This window comes from Nakaseomyces bracarensis, assembly GCF_045282275.1.
Source record: "Nakaseomyces bracarensis strain CBM3 chromosome Unknown Scaff13_0, whole genome shotgun sequence".
NCBI lineage: Eukaryota > Fungi > Ascomycota > Saccharomycetes > Saccharomycetales > Saccharomycetaceae > Nakaseomyces > Nakaseomyces bracarensis.
The window spans coordinates 2,594,162-2,609,595 of record NW_027263959.1 but is presented as its reverse complement, the minus strand read 5'-3'; the positions used below and the strand labels follow the sequence as shown (position 1 = coordinate 2,609,595).

The window sequence follows — 15,434 nt, the reverse complement described above, 5'->3', positions numbered from 1 at the left end:
CATATGTTCTGAGAAATCTAACTAGTTTTTAGTGTATAGGTCATTGAGTTTGTCGGACTCTCTTTATATAGTGAAGCTCATAAGTGGCGCGGAGGCGAAAGCAAGGTGTGTGAAAGCGAGAAGCGTTAAAAAAAAACCTAATTTAGGTAACTGTTACGAGTTAAGATAAATAGCATAATAGAATGATATAATAATTTTACTCAAATTCGGACAATTATAAATTATCTTTGCCATTTCTGTAGGTTTTGGGAATGCCAGTTTGCTATTGTTAATAATAATGGGAAATGTAGATGGGTTTAAAAAATGAAATAAAATCGTAGCACTTTATCGTAATAAGACTTAAAAAAAAATAAAAAATGTTATAAAATCGTAGCATTTTGTCGTAACTGGAACTAAAAAAATTGAAAGATGAAATTTATCTATAAATTATTCTAGACCTGAAAAGATATCGGAATCTTTCATTAGGCCGTAATATTGGTATTGGAAGCCACTATCGTTTGTACAGGATGATTAATAACAGCAGAATAATGATAATCATGAGTATTGATGTAATATTCTGTTGTGAATCATATTTGTGTTGAACAACCTCCACTCTTTCATTTATGGTATCTAATTTCATAACTAGCAGTTTTATGGCTTTTTCTAATTCATTTTCTTCTTCGATTTCAGCTATCGCATATGGATCAAAATCATCTGTTATTGTTGCAACATCTGTGTTTTCAAATATAAACTTTTTTGCCAGCGGAATGAGTGCTTCGGCAGCTTCAGTTTGTCCAGATTTGCATCCTGATTCAATTATACCCTTTATCCAACTACCTCCTGTCCATTCTACCCAACAAGATATTTTCAACTTACAGGACCTCTCAGTTTCCCAAGTAAATAGATATCTGGTTTTTGTTACAAAATTTCCACCACTTGGAACCTTCGGAGTTTTCGTTATAGTTATCATATCAATATAAGTTCTTGTATCGTAATTATTCAAAATATCCTCAGCATAGCAAATAGTTGACTTAGGACCGACTGCAAAACCTAGTGGTTTTTCATACGAATATGATCTTGTTTTTTCTCCAGAATTATTGGTTTTGTCAAATTTACCAATATTTGATATTTCCTTGGCATTTTGCTCTGCAAGATATCCTTTTAGAAAGTAGGCTTCTGGATCATTAAACAATAGTTGAAATGCGAGACCTGGTGGGGCATCAAGCTTGACTTCTGTAATAATGAATTCATTATCATGAGTTGGTACAGCCACATCAGTGACTGAGGGCAGAAGATATGGGCCATAATAATGTATAGCGTCATTTTTTTCATTGACCTTGAAATAAATGTTATCTAAATCCTCAATAGACCTTGAATATTGGGATAGATCAGTAGTTGATGTTGATTTTGACTTATCTGATTCTATATTTGATAGAGGTACAGACTTCTCTTTTTCAAGCTCAGAATCTTCTAGTTTTTCATCTATTTTATCAGGTTTATCCTTCTCTTCATCGTCTTTAGCAAGTAATGTCCTTGACCAAACTTCTTTAATCAAATCGAAAGTATGATCCCTGGAGACAAAGCCGTTGAATTGTGTTTTCCCTTGTTCCGTTTCTATAGTTATTGCATTTGGAAATATACCAGCAGCAGATGTCTTCTCTATAAACGTTATATCCCTGAATGATATTAATACCTTCGAGACCCATCCGAGTATTTTAGAGTTGAAGCATAGGTAAGATTCAGATACGTATAAAGTACCTTGATAGATAAATTCACGACTAAGTGTACAGTTAAATTCATCAATTAATCGCACATCAACTGGAATGGAAGTGAATATGTTATGGAAATCAATATTCCTGCCGTAAGATGCATAATGAAACTGGGAGTCTTGATAAGTGTCTTTATCATAAAGATTTGGATCGTAATTGAAGTCTTTAACGTCCTGTTTTTGGTCGACCCTCATTAAAGGTGATGATACAGGAGATGTTACTGATGATACACTAGCTGTTCTAGTAGGTTTCTTTTTAGAATGAGAAGGATTCCTCCTATGAGAGATGATATTCGGTGATGTCGGTTTCGATGAATTGATGACTACATCAGTTGAAGTACTGCTGTGGGTCGGTGAAGATAATGAGAAAGTTTGAAATACATTGTTGATAAAGGAGTTTGATGAATTATTGATTTCTTTATCCACTATCTTGGTTTCATTATCTGACACCCCGATTTCAGTATCAGCAGATGATTTCGAATTATTAGAATGACTTTTATTTTCCATGGATAGATGAGGCGGTTCAGTAACCATATCTTGCTGTGTATCTGGAGACCCCAGATCAGTGTTAATTGGATCCAACTTTATATCCTTCCATGATTGCGCATCTTGGCCATTACTATAATCCCTCTCGTTTGGTAGTAACTGTGTTTCTCTCAGGTTTTCTTCCATCAGGGCTTCATTCTCTTCTATAGAATGTAAATCATGGTGTGTATTGGTTGTAGAATTCTCAAGCTCATTTTTTTTCTTAGTCTTGAATGGAGGTGCCAGTTTCAAGGGCTCTCCGGTTTTATCCTCTGAAATATTATTAATCATTTTGGATTCATAATCAACCGGGGACTGTCTGCTAAGATCGCTATCAACAGGTTCCCAATCATTAAGTTCTGGGTCAGACATTGTCAAAAAAATAATGTTGTTTTAAGTATTGATTTCTATTTTGATCTTCGTTAATCTTTAATTATGTAACTCTTTATAACTAACCGATGGCCTAATAAGATCCCCTTTTTTTCTTTATTGCTAACTCTTTATGTAGTTTCTTCGTATTTTTGTTGGTGTATTCTCTTAATCCCTTTATTAAGCAATGTATAGTAGAGAATATACACTTTCTGTTGAAATATTATTTTTAATATATAATTGGTATATCACTCATATAAATGCCTGATTGATCTAAAAAGTGTGTGCATGTGGGGGGGGGGGGGACGAGCTTCGTTAAATTTCAGCAGTGAATTCACCCCCCCAAACTCATTTCCTTTCTTTCTTTTTCTATTGAAGTATGTTTTTGTCTGCCGTTTGTGTGTGTTACCTTATGGAAGAATTCCTATGGATATACTGTCATGTGAGAGTTGTGGAATGAACCATTATACGATATCAGATTCTGCATTAGTAAAAGTAATTTGAACATTATGAGACAATGCTATATCTTTGAGTAACGTATCCTTTTATAGAATATATAATATATATTTGGTAATATGCTTGTTTATCACCCTCCCCCATGCTGAACATAGCATTCACTATATCTTTGAATCGTTATGATTTATAATGATTCAATTTTTTTATGTTTTGGTAATGAATACTACTCGGACTGTAGTCAGTAGCTAAGACTTAATATAAAAAAGGTTCAAGCGTATGGTAATTTGATATTGTAAGACTCAACGTACATTAATGTGGAATAACACCAATAAGCTTCTGGATATCTAAATATGTTATATTGATGTATTGGAAACACAACAAACACAAAAAACCATTATGGGTGTTTATTGTAATCATTTCTCACAGAAACATCCGTACCGATAACAGAATGACGTATTTTTCTATTCTGTGAAAAAATGTATATAGTAAAAATAAATACCATCGAGCTAAAAGTGAAAAAAATATATATATTATCCATATTATTTATTTAAAATTTCGACGTTGTATCTCTTACGATAAGGTATTAACACTAAATATCAGTAATACTTAAATCTTAATACTGGGCAAATAAGTTTTATATTTAATTTGCTGCCAAAAAAGTGTACAAAGAAGATGGTATTTCTATTACTTTGGGCTTGCATCCTAGGTGCAGTTAGTGCCAAAGTGCATACTTTCCATTTTACTGCAGACTGGGTTGACCATACACTAGAAAATGGTGTGAAAAAGAAGATGATTGGTTTTAACGGAGAATGGCCACTACCTGATATACATGTAAATAAAGGTGACAGGGTAGAACTATATCTTACGAATGGTTTTAACGACGATACAAAGACATCATTGCACTTTCACGGGTTATCTCACAATACTAGCCATGGGAATGAGATTCAAAGAGATGGCCCCTCTATGGTAACCCAATGTCCATTAGTGTCAGGACAGACTTACCTGTATAATTTTACAGTTTCTGACCAGGTAGGAACGTATTGGTACCACGCACATGAAGGTTCACAATATGGTGACGGTTTCCGTGCTGCGTTTATAATTCATGATGAAGATGAACCATTCAATTATGATGAGGAGATGACCATATCGGTTGCTGATTTATACTACGAGCCATATTATGAGATCAAAGACTCATTTCTGTCTCGATACAATCCTACTGGTGCTGAACCAATCCCTAAAATGATGTTGTTCAATAATGCCCCTAGTGGTGAGATTCACTTTGAACCTGGTAAAACTTATCTACTGAGAATTATTAATATGGGACTGTTCGTTTCCCAATACTTGGGAATAGAAGATCATGTTATGACAATTGTTGAGGTAGACGGCGTGTACACTAAACCCAATAAAACTGAACTAATTTACATCGCTGCTGGTCAAAGGATGAGCGTCTTAGTTGAAGCTAAGGTAAAATCGCCTCAAAAAAACTTCGCATTCATGCAAATACTGGACGAAACCATGCTTGATATGGTTGATCCGGAACTACAGCTAAATGTTACAAATCAAGTTATATATGACAATTCTAAACCTTTAGCAGCTGAGATATACTATAATGATTTGGATTTGGCCACTAACGAATTTTACTTACAGCCTTTCGAAGATATAAGTTTATTTGAGAAATATGATAAACAAATTATACTAGATGTTAGAATGAAAAATCTAGGTGATGGTGTTAAATATGCATTTTTCAATAATATTACTTATGTTTCACCAAAAGTACCATCGTTGACGACTGCACTAACTTCTGGCAAATTGGCAATTGATCCAAGAATATATGGTGACAATATAAATGTTTTTGTACTTGAACCAAATGAGATTGTCGAGATTGTACTGAATAACTATGATCCGGGAAAACATCCTTTCCATTTGCATGGCCATAATTTTCAATTAGTACAAAAATCTCCTGGGTTTCATTTAGATGAGAACTTTGATGAAAGCGAACAAGATTCAAAAACAGTAAGATATAATGAATCAGCTCCACTTATGGATTTTCCTGCTCATCCAGTTATGAGAGATACTATTGTTCTAGAACCTAATGGACATGCTGTTTTAAGGTTTAGAGCAGATAATCCTGGTGTCTGGATATTCCACTGTCATGTGGACTGGCATCTTGAACAAGGACTTGCTGCAATTTTTGTAGAGTCGCCCCTGATATTGCAAGAAAGAGAAACTTTGAGTCAAAACTATCTTGATGTCTGTTCAGCAGCTGGCATGCCAAATAAAGGTAATGCTGCGGGTATTAGTGAAGATTGGCTCGACTTGACTGGTCTTCCTAGACAGCCAAAACCATTACCAAAAGGATTTACTACTAAGGGTTACGTCGCCTTCATAATATGTACATTGGTTGGCATATGGGGTCTATACAGCATCTCTGATTATGGGTTTTCAGAGGTTATACAAGATGATCGGGAGGTTTTTGATTCTTTGAAAGCCATTTTAGATTCAAACGCAGTTTCCTACACTCTAGATGAGAACTAGATTTTTGCATGTAAATAAATTTCCTTAAGCATTAGTTACTTTGGCGAATTATTTCTACGGTAGCTTATTTTGCATATTCTTTATATTAACCATATAACCATCTACCATATTTTTTCACTATGACAATAAAACTGTTAACGACTTTTTGTGTCATAGCATAGAAATCAGAATCTATAAAATACTCACAAGATTTTAGGCTATATCGTGAGGTAGCTATCTTTTGCACTGAATAGTAGAACGACACAATCAGCTAATACTAATTAAAAAAAGAAGCAGATTAGTTAATCACGCCTTATATTAAAAATGAAGAAGACTTATAATGTTAATAAGTTAGCTATATTTTTGTTTTTGGTTGGTTGTTTGATGGGAATGGACCTTACAGCATTAGGTGTTTTTTTGAATGGTCCTCAATTCTTGAATGCCTTTGGGAGACCCACTCCCATCGAACAAGGTCTTCTAATGGGCGCTAATCCTCTAGGCGGTCTAATTGGGTCAATATTTTATGTAAATCTATCAAAAACAAAGGGGAGGATAAACCTCTTTCAAATATCAAGTTTAATATGGTTTGTTGGTGCGGTAGTAGGGACAGTTGTGGCACAAATCTGGATGATTGCATTGGCTAGATTGATCAAGGGTGTGACTATTGGAATGCTTTCAATTTTGGTGACTTCTTACATATCAGAACTATTTCCCAGTCAAATCAGAGGAAGAACTTTAGCATTTGTTCAAGTAGGTTACACATTCTCAATTTTATCAATGCATTTCTTATGTGTAGCTTGCGACTTAATAAAAAGCCAGCTATCTTTTAGACTAGCATGGGGTTTAGAATGTCTCCCAGCAATTATTGTTTATGCAATAACATACTGGATTCCAGAATCACCATTTTATTTAATAATCAGTGGTAATTATGAGCAAGCTGAATTTGAGTATAACAGCATGGCTAGGCGCTATAATAAAAATTGTAATGAAAACGATACTCAAACTAAAGAGTTGAATAATTTCGAAATAGTTGAGCATTATGGTTGTACCGAGCAACCTTTAACATATATGGAGCTGCTTAAAAAAAACTCAAGAAACTATGTATTTATGGGCTGTCTTCTGCAAATTATGGTACAGTGTACAGGTATAAATATCATATTATACTATATCACATACATATGTGAAATGGTTGGCCTAACTCAGGAAGTGAAATTATTAGTTTCCTCAATTCCTTATTTTATAAATGCAATACTAAGTTGTTGTCCACTATGGTATCTGGACAGAGTTCCAAGAAAGAGTATGACTATTTTGGGTTCAACCACTTTGTCAGTTGCCATGATATCTATATCAATAATTATGGTTACTACTGGGAAAAAGGTTGATCCCATACACGGTAATAAAGCACTAATTTGGATTGTGCCTAGAGTACCTGGCATTTTTGTTTTAGTTCTATGTTTTCTATTTGTTGGAGTATTCTCTTTAACTATTGCTTGCATTCCTTGGATTTACACTAATGAGTTATTACCAGCCCGGGCAAAACCTAATGGTTTTCCAATATGCATGGCAACCGGCTGGATAATGAACTTCACAATTACAATGACGTGTCCACTTTTAATGGAAAATCTACAATGGGGAATTTACTTATTTTTTGGTGGAGTCACCTTGATACTGTCTTCTGTTATTATGATATTCTTCCCAGAAACAAAAGAAGTAATTACCTCACAATCTCATAAAACTGTTAATGATTTAAAAGAACCAAGACTTAGTTTAGAGAAAACCTAGGCATTAATGATTAACGAGGCCTTATATAAAGGTATACAGTAAATATTATTCCAAAAGCTTACTTTTAATTATTTACATTTAGGTTGTAACATTACAGAGAAAAAAAATCTTCCTGTACTTTGCTTTTAATGACAGTATCCCTAACATTAAAAGTTTTTACATTAAATTAATTTTAATTCTATTGATACATAAGTGTAGAGAGAATATTGTTTAGAGAACGTTATATAAGTAAATGAATAAATTCACATAATATAATATGAAGAAGAAGGAATACAACCCCAAGACCACAAATAAATCTATCACCATAAAATGATAAAATAATCATTCATCAAATAAAATAATATTTCTTTTGGAACTTTTAATACAAGCTAGAATTCCTAATGTAAATTTTCAGCAACAAATTCACCTATAGGCATCACAAAACTCTTAACTCACAAAACAACTGACAAGGAGCTATAATGGAAATAGTAATAAAAGAAAAATAATATAATTAAGAGTAATATTAATAATTATCATTTTATATCCATTATGTTATCGACAAGTCCCTTGATAATATTTGTTGCATAATAAGAAATGGTAAAGTGTAGAACCTAAAAAAGGTAACATGTAGTGAAACAAACATATACCAGAGGATATATCTAAAAAAAAAATAGTTCTTTAAGTAATATAATAGAATAGAGTTGAAATAAAATATATTTTTTAAAAACGTAATATGGAGGCTAGAAGAAAAGTGGAATCCAGCAAACCAAAAGAGTTTTTTCCCTCTGTCATTGTAGATTGTATATATCCCCTCCAATTCATAACGTCTTTAAGAATATTTCGCCCCTTACCTTTTGCATCAATAAATTTCTTAGCTTGCTCAGCATTTCGCTTAGAAACACTTGTGGTGAACAATGGATGGACCACTTTCGTCGTATTCTTGCTTGGAGATCCACATTTGTTGGAAAGTGGTCAAAGAAGCCAAAATAGAACCACCGATCCAGACAGAGTACTTTCTCTCTGGTGGAGCGATGATCTTGACCTTCATGGAAGATGGAGCCAAAGCGGTGATTTCCTTTTGCATTCTTTCAGCAATACCTGGGAACATAGTGGTACCACCAGACATGACAATGTTACCGTACAATTCTTTACGGACATCGACATCACACTTCATGATGGAGTTGTAAGTAGTTTGGTCAATACCAGCGGATTCTAGACCAAGAACAGATGGGTGGAACAAAGCTTCTGGAGCTCTGAATCTTTCGTTACCGATGGTGATAACTTGACCATCTGGCAATTCGTAAGACTTCTCAATGGAGGAGGATTGAGCAGCGGTTTGCATTTCTTGTTCGAAGTCCAAAGCGACGTAACATAGCTTTTCCTTGATGTCACGGACGATTTCTCTTTCGGCAGTGGTGGAGAAGGAGTAACCACGTTCACTTAGAATCTTCATCAAGTAGTCAGTCAAGTCTCTACCGGCCAAGTCAATTCTCAAGATGGCGTGTGGCAAGGAGAAACCGGCGTAGATTGGAACAACGTGGGTAACACCGTCACCAGAATCCAAAACGATACCAGTGGTTCTACCACTGGAGTATAGAGACAAGACAGCTTGGATAGAAACGTAGAAAGCTGGAACGTTGAAAGTTTCGAACATGATTTGAGTCATCTTTTCTCTGTTAGACTTTGGGTTCATTGGAGCTTCGGTCAACAAAACTGGGTGTTCTTCTGGGGCAACTCTCAATTCGTTGTAGAAGGTGTGATGCCAGATCTTTTCCATGTCATCCCAGTTGGTAACGATACCGTGTTCAATTGGGTAACGCAAGGTCAAGATACCTCTCTTGGATTGGGCTTCGTCACCGACGTAAGAGTCCTTTTGACCCATACCAACCATGATACCTTGGTGTCTTGGTCTACCGACGATAGATGGGAAGACAGCTCTTGGAGCGTCATCACCGGCGAAACCGGCCTTACACATACCGGAACCGTTATCAATAACTAAAGCAGCAACTTCTATTTTTACCAATTTTTTCCCAAAAAAAAAAACAAAAAAAAATTTCAAAAGAAACTAAACTAAAAATCGATTGATTGGTATCTTTCCTGTCATGTTATTTATTATCTCATCTACATTATTCTCACTTCATTATTATTTTTCTAAAATTTTTTTTTTTTGATTTTTCTTTTCAACCCCTTTTATAATTAATGTTATAACACTTTAGTAAGATCAATTATTTAGTCATTTAATCATAACATAGATCAATTATCAATCAATTTTAATTTATAGTTCATCAGTTTCTTTTTTTTCTTAATTTATTTTATTTTTTTATGCGATAATTATTTTTAGTTAGTATAATAATTCCAAATTTTATTTATATTTGAAGTAGAAAAAAGGGGTGGGGGAGAAAGCGAGAATTGTAGCATATTTATATCGTCATCTTGACTCAATTGGTTTTCAGTCAGTCTCTAAAGTAAGAAATGATAAAGACCCATCTTACATATGGATCTCTTTCACTTTTCATTTTTTCTTTCTCTTCTAAATCCTTTTTTTCCAAACTTTTGATCTCTCTCTCTCTCTCGAGATTTCAATACATTAGAACATACCAGAATCCATTGTTTGTTATATTATATTTATGGGGGGAGAGTGGTTTATAGTTTTGTTATCCAAGCAAAATTTCATACAAGAAAGGAATTAAAAAAAGGAGGCAAAAATCCATTGAACGCCTTTTATATCAAATTTTTTTTTTTCCTTCCCTTTCCTTTCGCTTTGTTGTTTTTTCGAGCTTTCTGTTCCCTCCCACAACCCGTTTTCTTTCTTTCTTCACTGTGCATTGCCGACATTTTTTTTTGTGCACACAGAAACCGCTGCACAACAATAGAATATAATATTGAAAAAAGACAACGTTGTATCATAGTATACGGTAACGTTTCAGCTGATTATAATATTCTTATTATGTTTTTCTTTGCTAAGACTCTGGACTCTATCGCTTGACCTTGATGATTCTGATGCTAGATGTGGTATACCACCCTTGTGGTATACCACAATATAATTAAGTACAGCAATACTGCTAAATGAAAAAGAGAGAGAGAGCTATCTGATGTCGTACAACGAGATGTTGTGTTAAGCCTTTTCTTTCCACGAGCACAAATATGATCACTATATACGAGGGATCTACAATCATTATACACGAACTATAATTGACTATCATCATCAAATCACACTTGGAAAATCGATGGGTTTGTGCTAGTCGACCAGTTATTAAAGATTATCAAAGTGAAATCAGCATTATATAACAAGACAATCTGTTATTTGCATAGATGTATTTGTATTAACTGACGGTTCTCTCTCCAGCCGTTGGTAATACAATATCGTATAACACAATACAAATATATATATATTATATTAATATTTTTAAGTTTTTATTTTAGGTATAGAAGTAAAAAAAAAATAAACTTATTAAAAAGTAGAAAATAAAAACAGAACATACTTATTAACAACAGCTGCTACCAGATTGAGTTAGACTTTGACCTTTCAAGTTGACGTTACCCTTGTCGTCCTTCTTTTGGTTTTGGTCCATGTTCTGCTGGGTCATGCTTTCCTTGATCTGTCTGGCCATGGTCAAGAATGCTTCCTCGACGTTTGTGGAGTCAAGAGCAGAGGTCTCGAGGAATGGCATCTTGTTGGCCTCGGCAAACTCCTTGGCGACGTCATACTCAACCACACGCTTATCGGACATGTCACACTTGTTACCGACAAGCAATTTTAGCACTGTGGAGGTAGCGTAACGGTCAATCTCCTGTAACCACATCTTGACACCGTTGAAGGATTCTTGGTCAGTGACATCATACACGATGATAATACCGTGGGAGCCCCTGTAGTATGAAGAAGTAATGGTTCTGAATCTCTCCTGTCCTGCGGTATCCCAAATCTGTAGCTTCACAGTCTTACCATCCAATTCCACAGTCTTGATCTTGAAATCAACACCGATAGTAGAGATATAGTCGTTAGTGTAAGTATCGTCAGAGAACCTCAGCAACAGACAAGACTTACCAACACCACTGTTACCTATCAGCAATAACTTAAACAAATAATCGTATTCACTGTTCATCTTTTTATTTTATTGTTATAATTTTATTATGTTCTTATAGTTTTAGTTGTTATAGTGTTTTCTTTATAATAACTCCCCTTTTTTTTTATTTTAACTATTATTATTAATATCTTTTTTTTCTTTTACCACTTCTCTCTATTATAATACTCAATCTTTCTTTTCTTTCTTTATTTAATTTTTTTTTTATTAAAGTTTAGAAATATAAGCCTTCTTTATTTGCCTTGAAGTATCTATCTTTTAAAATTTCAATATAACAAAGATAGTATACTCCACACCCCATATATGTTTAGAGAGAGACCATTTAAAATTTAAAAAGAATTCAAAAAAAAAAAAAAAAAAAAAACAAATCACACACAAAATGGCCAAAACCAAAAATCATTAAAACCAAACAAAAAAATAACACGTAATACGTTAAAGTCATGTGATAACACCGTTATACAATATATAGTATAATAAAATACGATGTCCATGTGATATAACGTAGAAACGGATCTCGTATTAAGGTATAAACACCTGATACGTCATGATCCACGTAAAACGCGAAAAAAATTTAGAAAAATTAAAAATAAAGAAAAACCGGGTAAAGAACACATAGCCTTGGGTCTTTGCTACGTCTGTTTCTGTGCTGTCTAGTTTTCTAAGCAAAAAAAAATATTTTTTTTTAACTTTTTTCTGCCACCAATTGTTTTTTAATTTCCTGTTTTGGCGATTTTATATTTCTATTCTAAATTAGCGACAAATAAATGGGTAGTTTACAAAATAAAAAGTTCAAAGCATAAAGGAAAATTCTTCGCTCTGCATTACTGGGTTAAAGTAAACAAATCTTGTCTTTAAAACTTGCTACAATACCAGAGATATCAAAAGCTTTGGTGGGGAGCCCTTTAAAAAATTTACTTTATTTTCTAGTTGCAGAAATAATATAACACCATATTGACTTATTTTTTATTTTATTAAAAAAAAAAGTAACAGAACGTATAAATACAAATCAAACAAATAAAACAAACAATTAAAGCAAACAAGGAATATAACAAAAAGCAAATAGGAAAGCAATGAGAGAGATTATTCATATTTCTACTGGGCAGTGTGGTAACCAGATTGGTGCTGCGTTCTGGGAGACGATCTGTGGTGAACACGGTTTAGATTTCAACGGTAACTACCATGGGACGGAGGAGATCCAGAGATCGCGTCTCGGTGTATACTTCAATGAGGCCTCTAGTGGGAAATGGGTGCCAAGATCGATCAATGTGGATTTGGAGCCAGGTACCATCGATGCGGTTCGTACGTCCAACATCGGAAACTTGTTCAGGCCGGACAACTATATCTTCGGGCAGTCTTCAGCAGGTAATGTGTGGGCCAAGGGTCACTACACCGAGGGTGCAGAGCTTGTGGATTCTGTGATGGATGTGATTAGACGCGAGGCTGAAGGTTGTGACTCGTTGCAAGGTTTCCAGATTACCCATTCGTTGGGTGGTGGTACCGGTTCAGGTATGGGTACCCTGCTGATATCGAGAATCAGAGAAGAATTTCCAGACAGAATGATGGCCACGTTCTCCGTGCTGCCTTCCCCAAAGACATCCGATACCGTCGTAGAACCATACAACGCCACTTTGTCCGTTCACCAACTAGTAGAGTACTCCGACGAGACTTTCTGTATCGATAACGAAGCCCTTTACGAAATTTGCCAGACGACTTTGAAGTTGAACCAACCATCTTACAACGATCTGAATAACCTGGTCTCCAGCGTCATGTCTGGTGTCACAACATCGTTGCGTTACCCAGGTCAATTGAACTCTGATCTTAGAAAATTGGCTGTAAACTTAGTTCCATTCCCAAGACTCCACTTCTTCATGGTCGGTTATGCTCCATTAACCGCCGTAGGATCTCAATCTTTCAGATCCTTGACGGTTCCAGAATTGACTCAACAGATGTTTGATTCAAAAAATATGATGGCTGCTGCTGACCCAAGAAACGGTAGATACCTAACAGTTGCTGCCTTCTTCAGAGGTAAGGTTTCAGTTAAGGAGGTAGAAGATGAAATGCACAAGGTCCAAACTAAGAACTCAGCCTATTTCGTGGAATGGATTCCAAACAACGTCCAAACTGCAGTTTGTTCAGTTCCTCCTAAGCATCTAGATATGTCCGCTACTTTCATAGGTAATTCTACTTCTATCCAGGAATTATTCAAGAGAGTTGGCAACCAGTTCAATGCTATGTTCAACAGAAAGGCGTTTTTGCATTGGTACACAAGTGAAGGTATGGATGAAATGGAATTTACTGAAGCACAAGCTAATATGACAGACTTGGTTAATGAATACCAGCAATACCAAGAAGCCACTGTGGAAGAAGATATCGAAGAAGGTGCCGAATACATCACAGAAGAACAGCCAATGCCTGAAAACTTCGAATAAGTTTTTTAACAGGATTAATTAAACTTGTTCTTCATCTCTGCTTTTTCTTATTTTTCTTTTAATCTTATTTTCTTTTTGGTTCACTATTATAAAATATTATCTAAATGACAGAGCAGAAAAGAAACCATTCAATTCCATGGCTATATTCCAATCATACCCATTTCCCTCTCACTCTAAACCTAATAAAAAGAAAATGCGAAAAGTATCTACATTTTTTGGTTTGATGTAGTATTCATAACAGAGGAGTACAATATAATGAAGTAATGCTAATACAATACAACAAAAAAAACAACAATAAAAAAGATAATACTTAGCTTTTTTTTTTTTGTTTTATTGTATTTTTCTTTTCTTGTCTTTCGTTATGATAGAAAATACTCAAAAATAAAAATGTTGTAATATCACCAGCGCCGATTTTAGCACTAATATAATTATTATTATTAAATCCTATTTTTTTCTTTTTATTTTTGCAACCTCTTCTCATGTTCAATCCTGAAATCTGAGCTTTATTTCTTTACTTTTTATCCTTCCTTTTTTATTATTATATTATTATTAATTCATTACCTCTATTTTTTTTTTATTTATTTTCTTCTGTGAGCATAGTATTAATAACAGTTTAAAATATGTATAAGAAATGATTTGATGGCTATTTTTTTACTTCTTGAAACTACTCTTAATTCATGAACCAACAAAACTATAATAAAATAACTAGTTCTTAAATCTACCAAGAAATAGAGACCTCAACTATTTTGATTTTGCTACTATAACAAGTTATATAATATTAAATTACAACCATAAATAAATTCACAATACAGTTATATTAAAAAAACGAGAACAAAAGCCTCCAATGTCAATTACAATAACACTGCCTATAAATTAATAAATTAAGACATCATCTATGTTTTGAGATAATATAAATAATCTCTTAATCGAACTATATGATGACTTATATATAAACACCAATACTAATAACGGCAGTAATTAAACATTCCCCCGGACGAAGACTGTCGAGTTCTAAATTTTTTTCTTTTTCCTTTATTGCCGTCTAGTCAAATCAGTCTGGGGCAGCCCAAATCCTGTGAAAAAAAAAAATTTGTGCCAAATAAGTGAAAAAAAAAATTTACTTCTTTGATATTTAACTGTCAACTTCTTTCTTTGAAACCACCTAACTCACACAGTGTATTCCTATTTGAATATTATTTACTACATTGTTGCTCTATCTTCAAGAAATATTTAAACGTTAAGGATTCTGCAATATATCTGTGCCGGAACTATCGAAATAGAGAGAACTGAACGTTGATCTAACAGTACGTTTACTATTAAATACAGATTGTTATAGAAACTGGTTTTCTGAATTTCTGTTAGGACCACTGTTTTCTATTTCATTTTTATAAAGGAAATAACAACCATACTAAAAAAAACCCATACAAACACTATATCATTCTTCAACTCTATCCTGTTTATATTTCTCACTTCCTGTTAATTTTGCTCAGTTTTTGCTCCTCTTCTTCATTTTAAGCCTGTTGAATTACCTATTACTGTAAATATAATTAC

General features: G+C 34.1%; 6 protein-coding genes across 6 annotated transcripts; 3 read left to right on the top strand and 3 right to left on the bottom strand.

The window, feature by feature from the left end:
- Positions 1-490: 490 nt before the first annotated feature.
- Positions 491-2,644, bottom strand: LAM5 (Lam5p; the record flags this gene model as incomplete). Its single annotated transcript, XM_071055337.1, has 1 exon — positions 491-2,644. The coding sequence occupies one exon, from the start codon at positions 2,642-2,644 to the stop codon at positions 491-493; it is 2,154 nt and encodes a 717-aa protein (XP_070910030.1).
- A 1,125-nt stretch (positions 2,645-3,769) lies between these two features.
- Positions 3,770-5,632, top strand: FET5 (ferroxidase FET5; the record flags this gene model as incomplete). Its single annotated transcript, XM_071055336.1, has 1 exon — positions 3,770-5,632. One exon carries the CDS (start codon positions 3,770-3,772, stop codon positions 5,630-5,632), a length of 1,863 nt encoding a protein of 620 aa, XP_070910029.1.
- A 303-nt stretch (positions 5,633-5,935) lies between these two features.
- RNJ42_05171 (uncharacterized protein) lies at positions 5,936-7,393 on the top strand (the record flags this gene model as incomplete). The annotated part of the gene is made up of 1 exon (XM_071055335.1): positions 5,936-7,393. One exon carries the CDS (start codon positions 5,936-5,938, stop codon positions 7,391-7,393), a length of 1,458 nt encoding a protein of 485 aa, XP_070910028.1.
- Positions 7,394-8,264: 871 nt separating this feature from the next.
- On the bottom strand, positions 8,265-9,347 carry ACT1 (actin; the record flags this gene model as incomplete). The annotated part of the gene is made up of 1 exon (XM_071055334.1): positions 8,265-9,347. One exon carries the CDS (start codon positions 9,345-9,347, stop codon positions 8,265-8,267), a length of 1,083 nt encoding a protein of 360 aa, XP_070910027.1.
- Positions 9,348-10,857: 1,510 nt separating this feature from the next.
- Positions 10,858-11,475, bottom strand: YPT1 (Rab family GTPase YPT1; the record flags this gene model as incomplete). The annotated part of the gene is made up of 1 exon (XM_071055333.1): positions 10,858-11,475. The coding sequence occupies one exon, from the start codon at positions 11,473-11,475 to the stop codon at positions 10,858-10,860; it is 618 nt and encodes a 205-aa protein (XP_070910026.1).
- A 1,049-nt stretch (positions 11,476-12,524) lies between these two features.
- On the top strand, positions 12,525-13,883 carry TUB2 (beta-tubulin; the record flags this gene model as incomplete). The annotated part of the gene is made up of 1 exon (XM_071055332.1): positions 12,525-13,883. The coding sequence occupies one exon, from the start codon at positions 12,525-12,527 to the stop codon at positions 13,881-13,883; it is 1,359 nt and encodes a 452-aa protein (XP_070910025.1).
- Between the last annotated feature and the right edge of the window lie 1,551 nt (positions 13,884-15,434).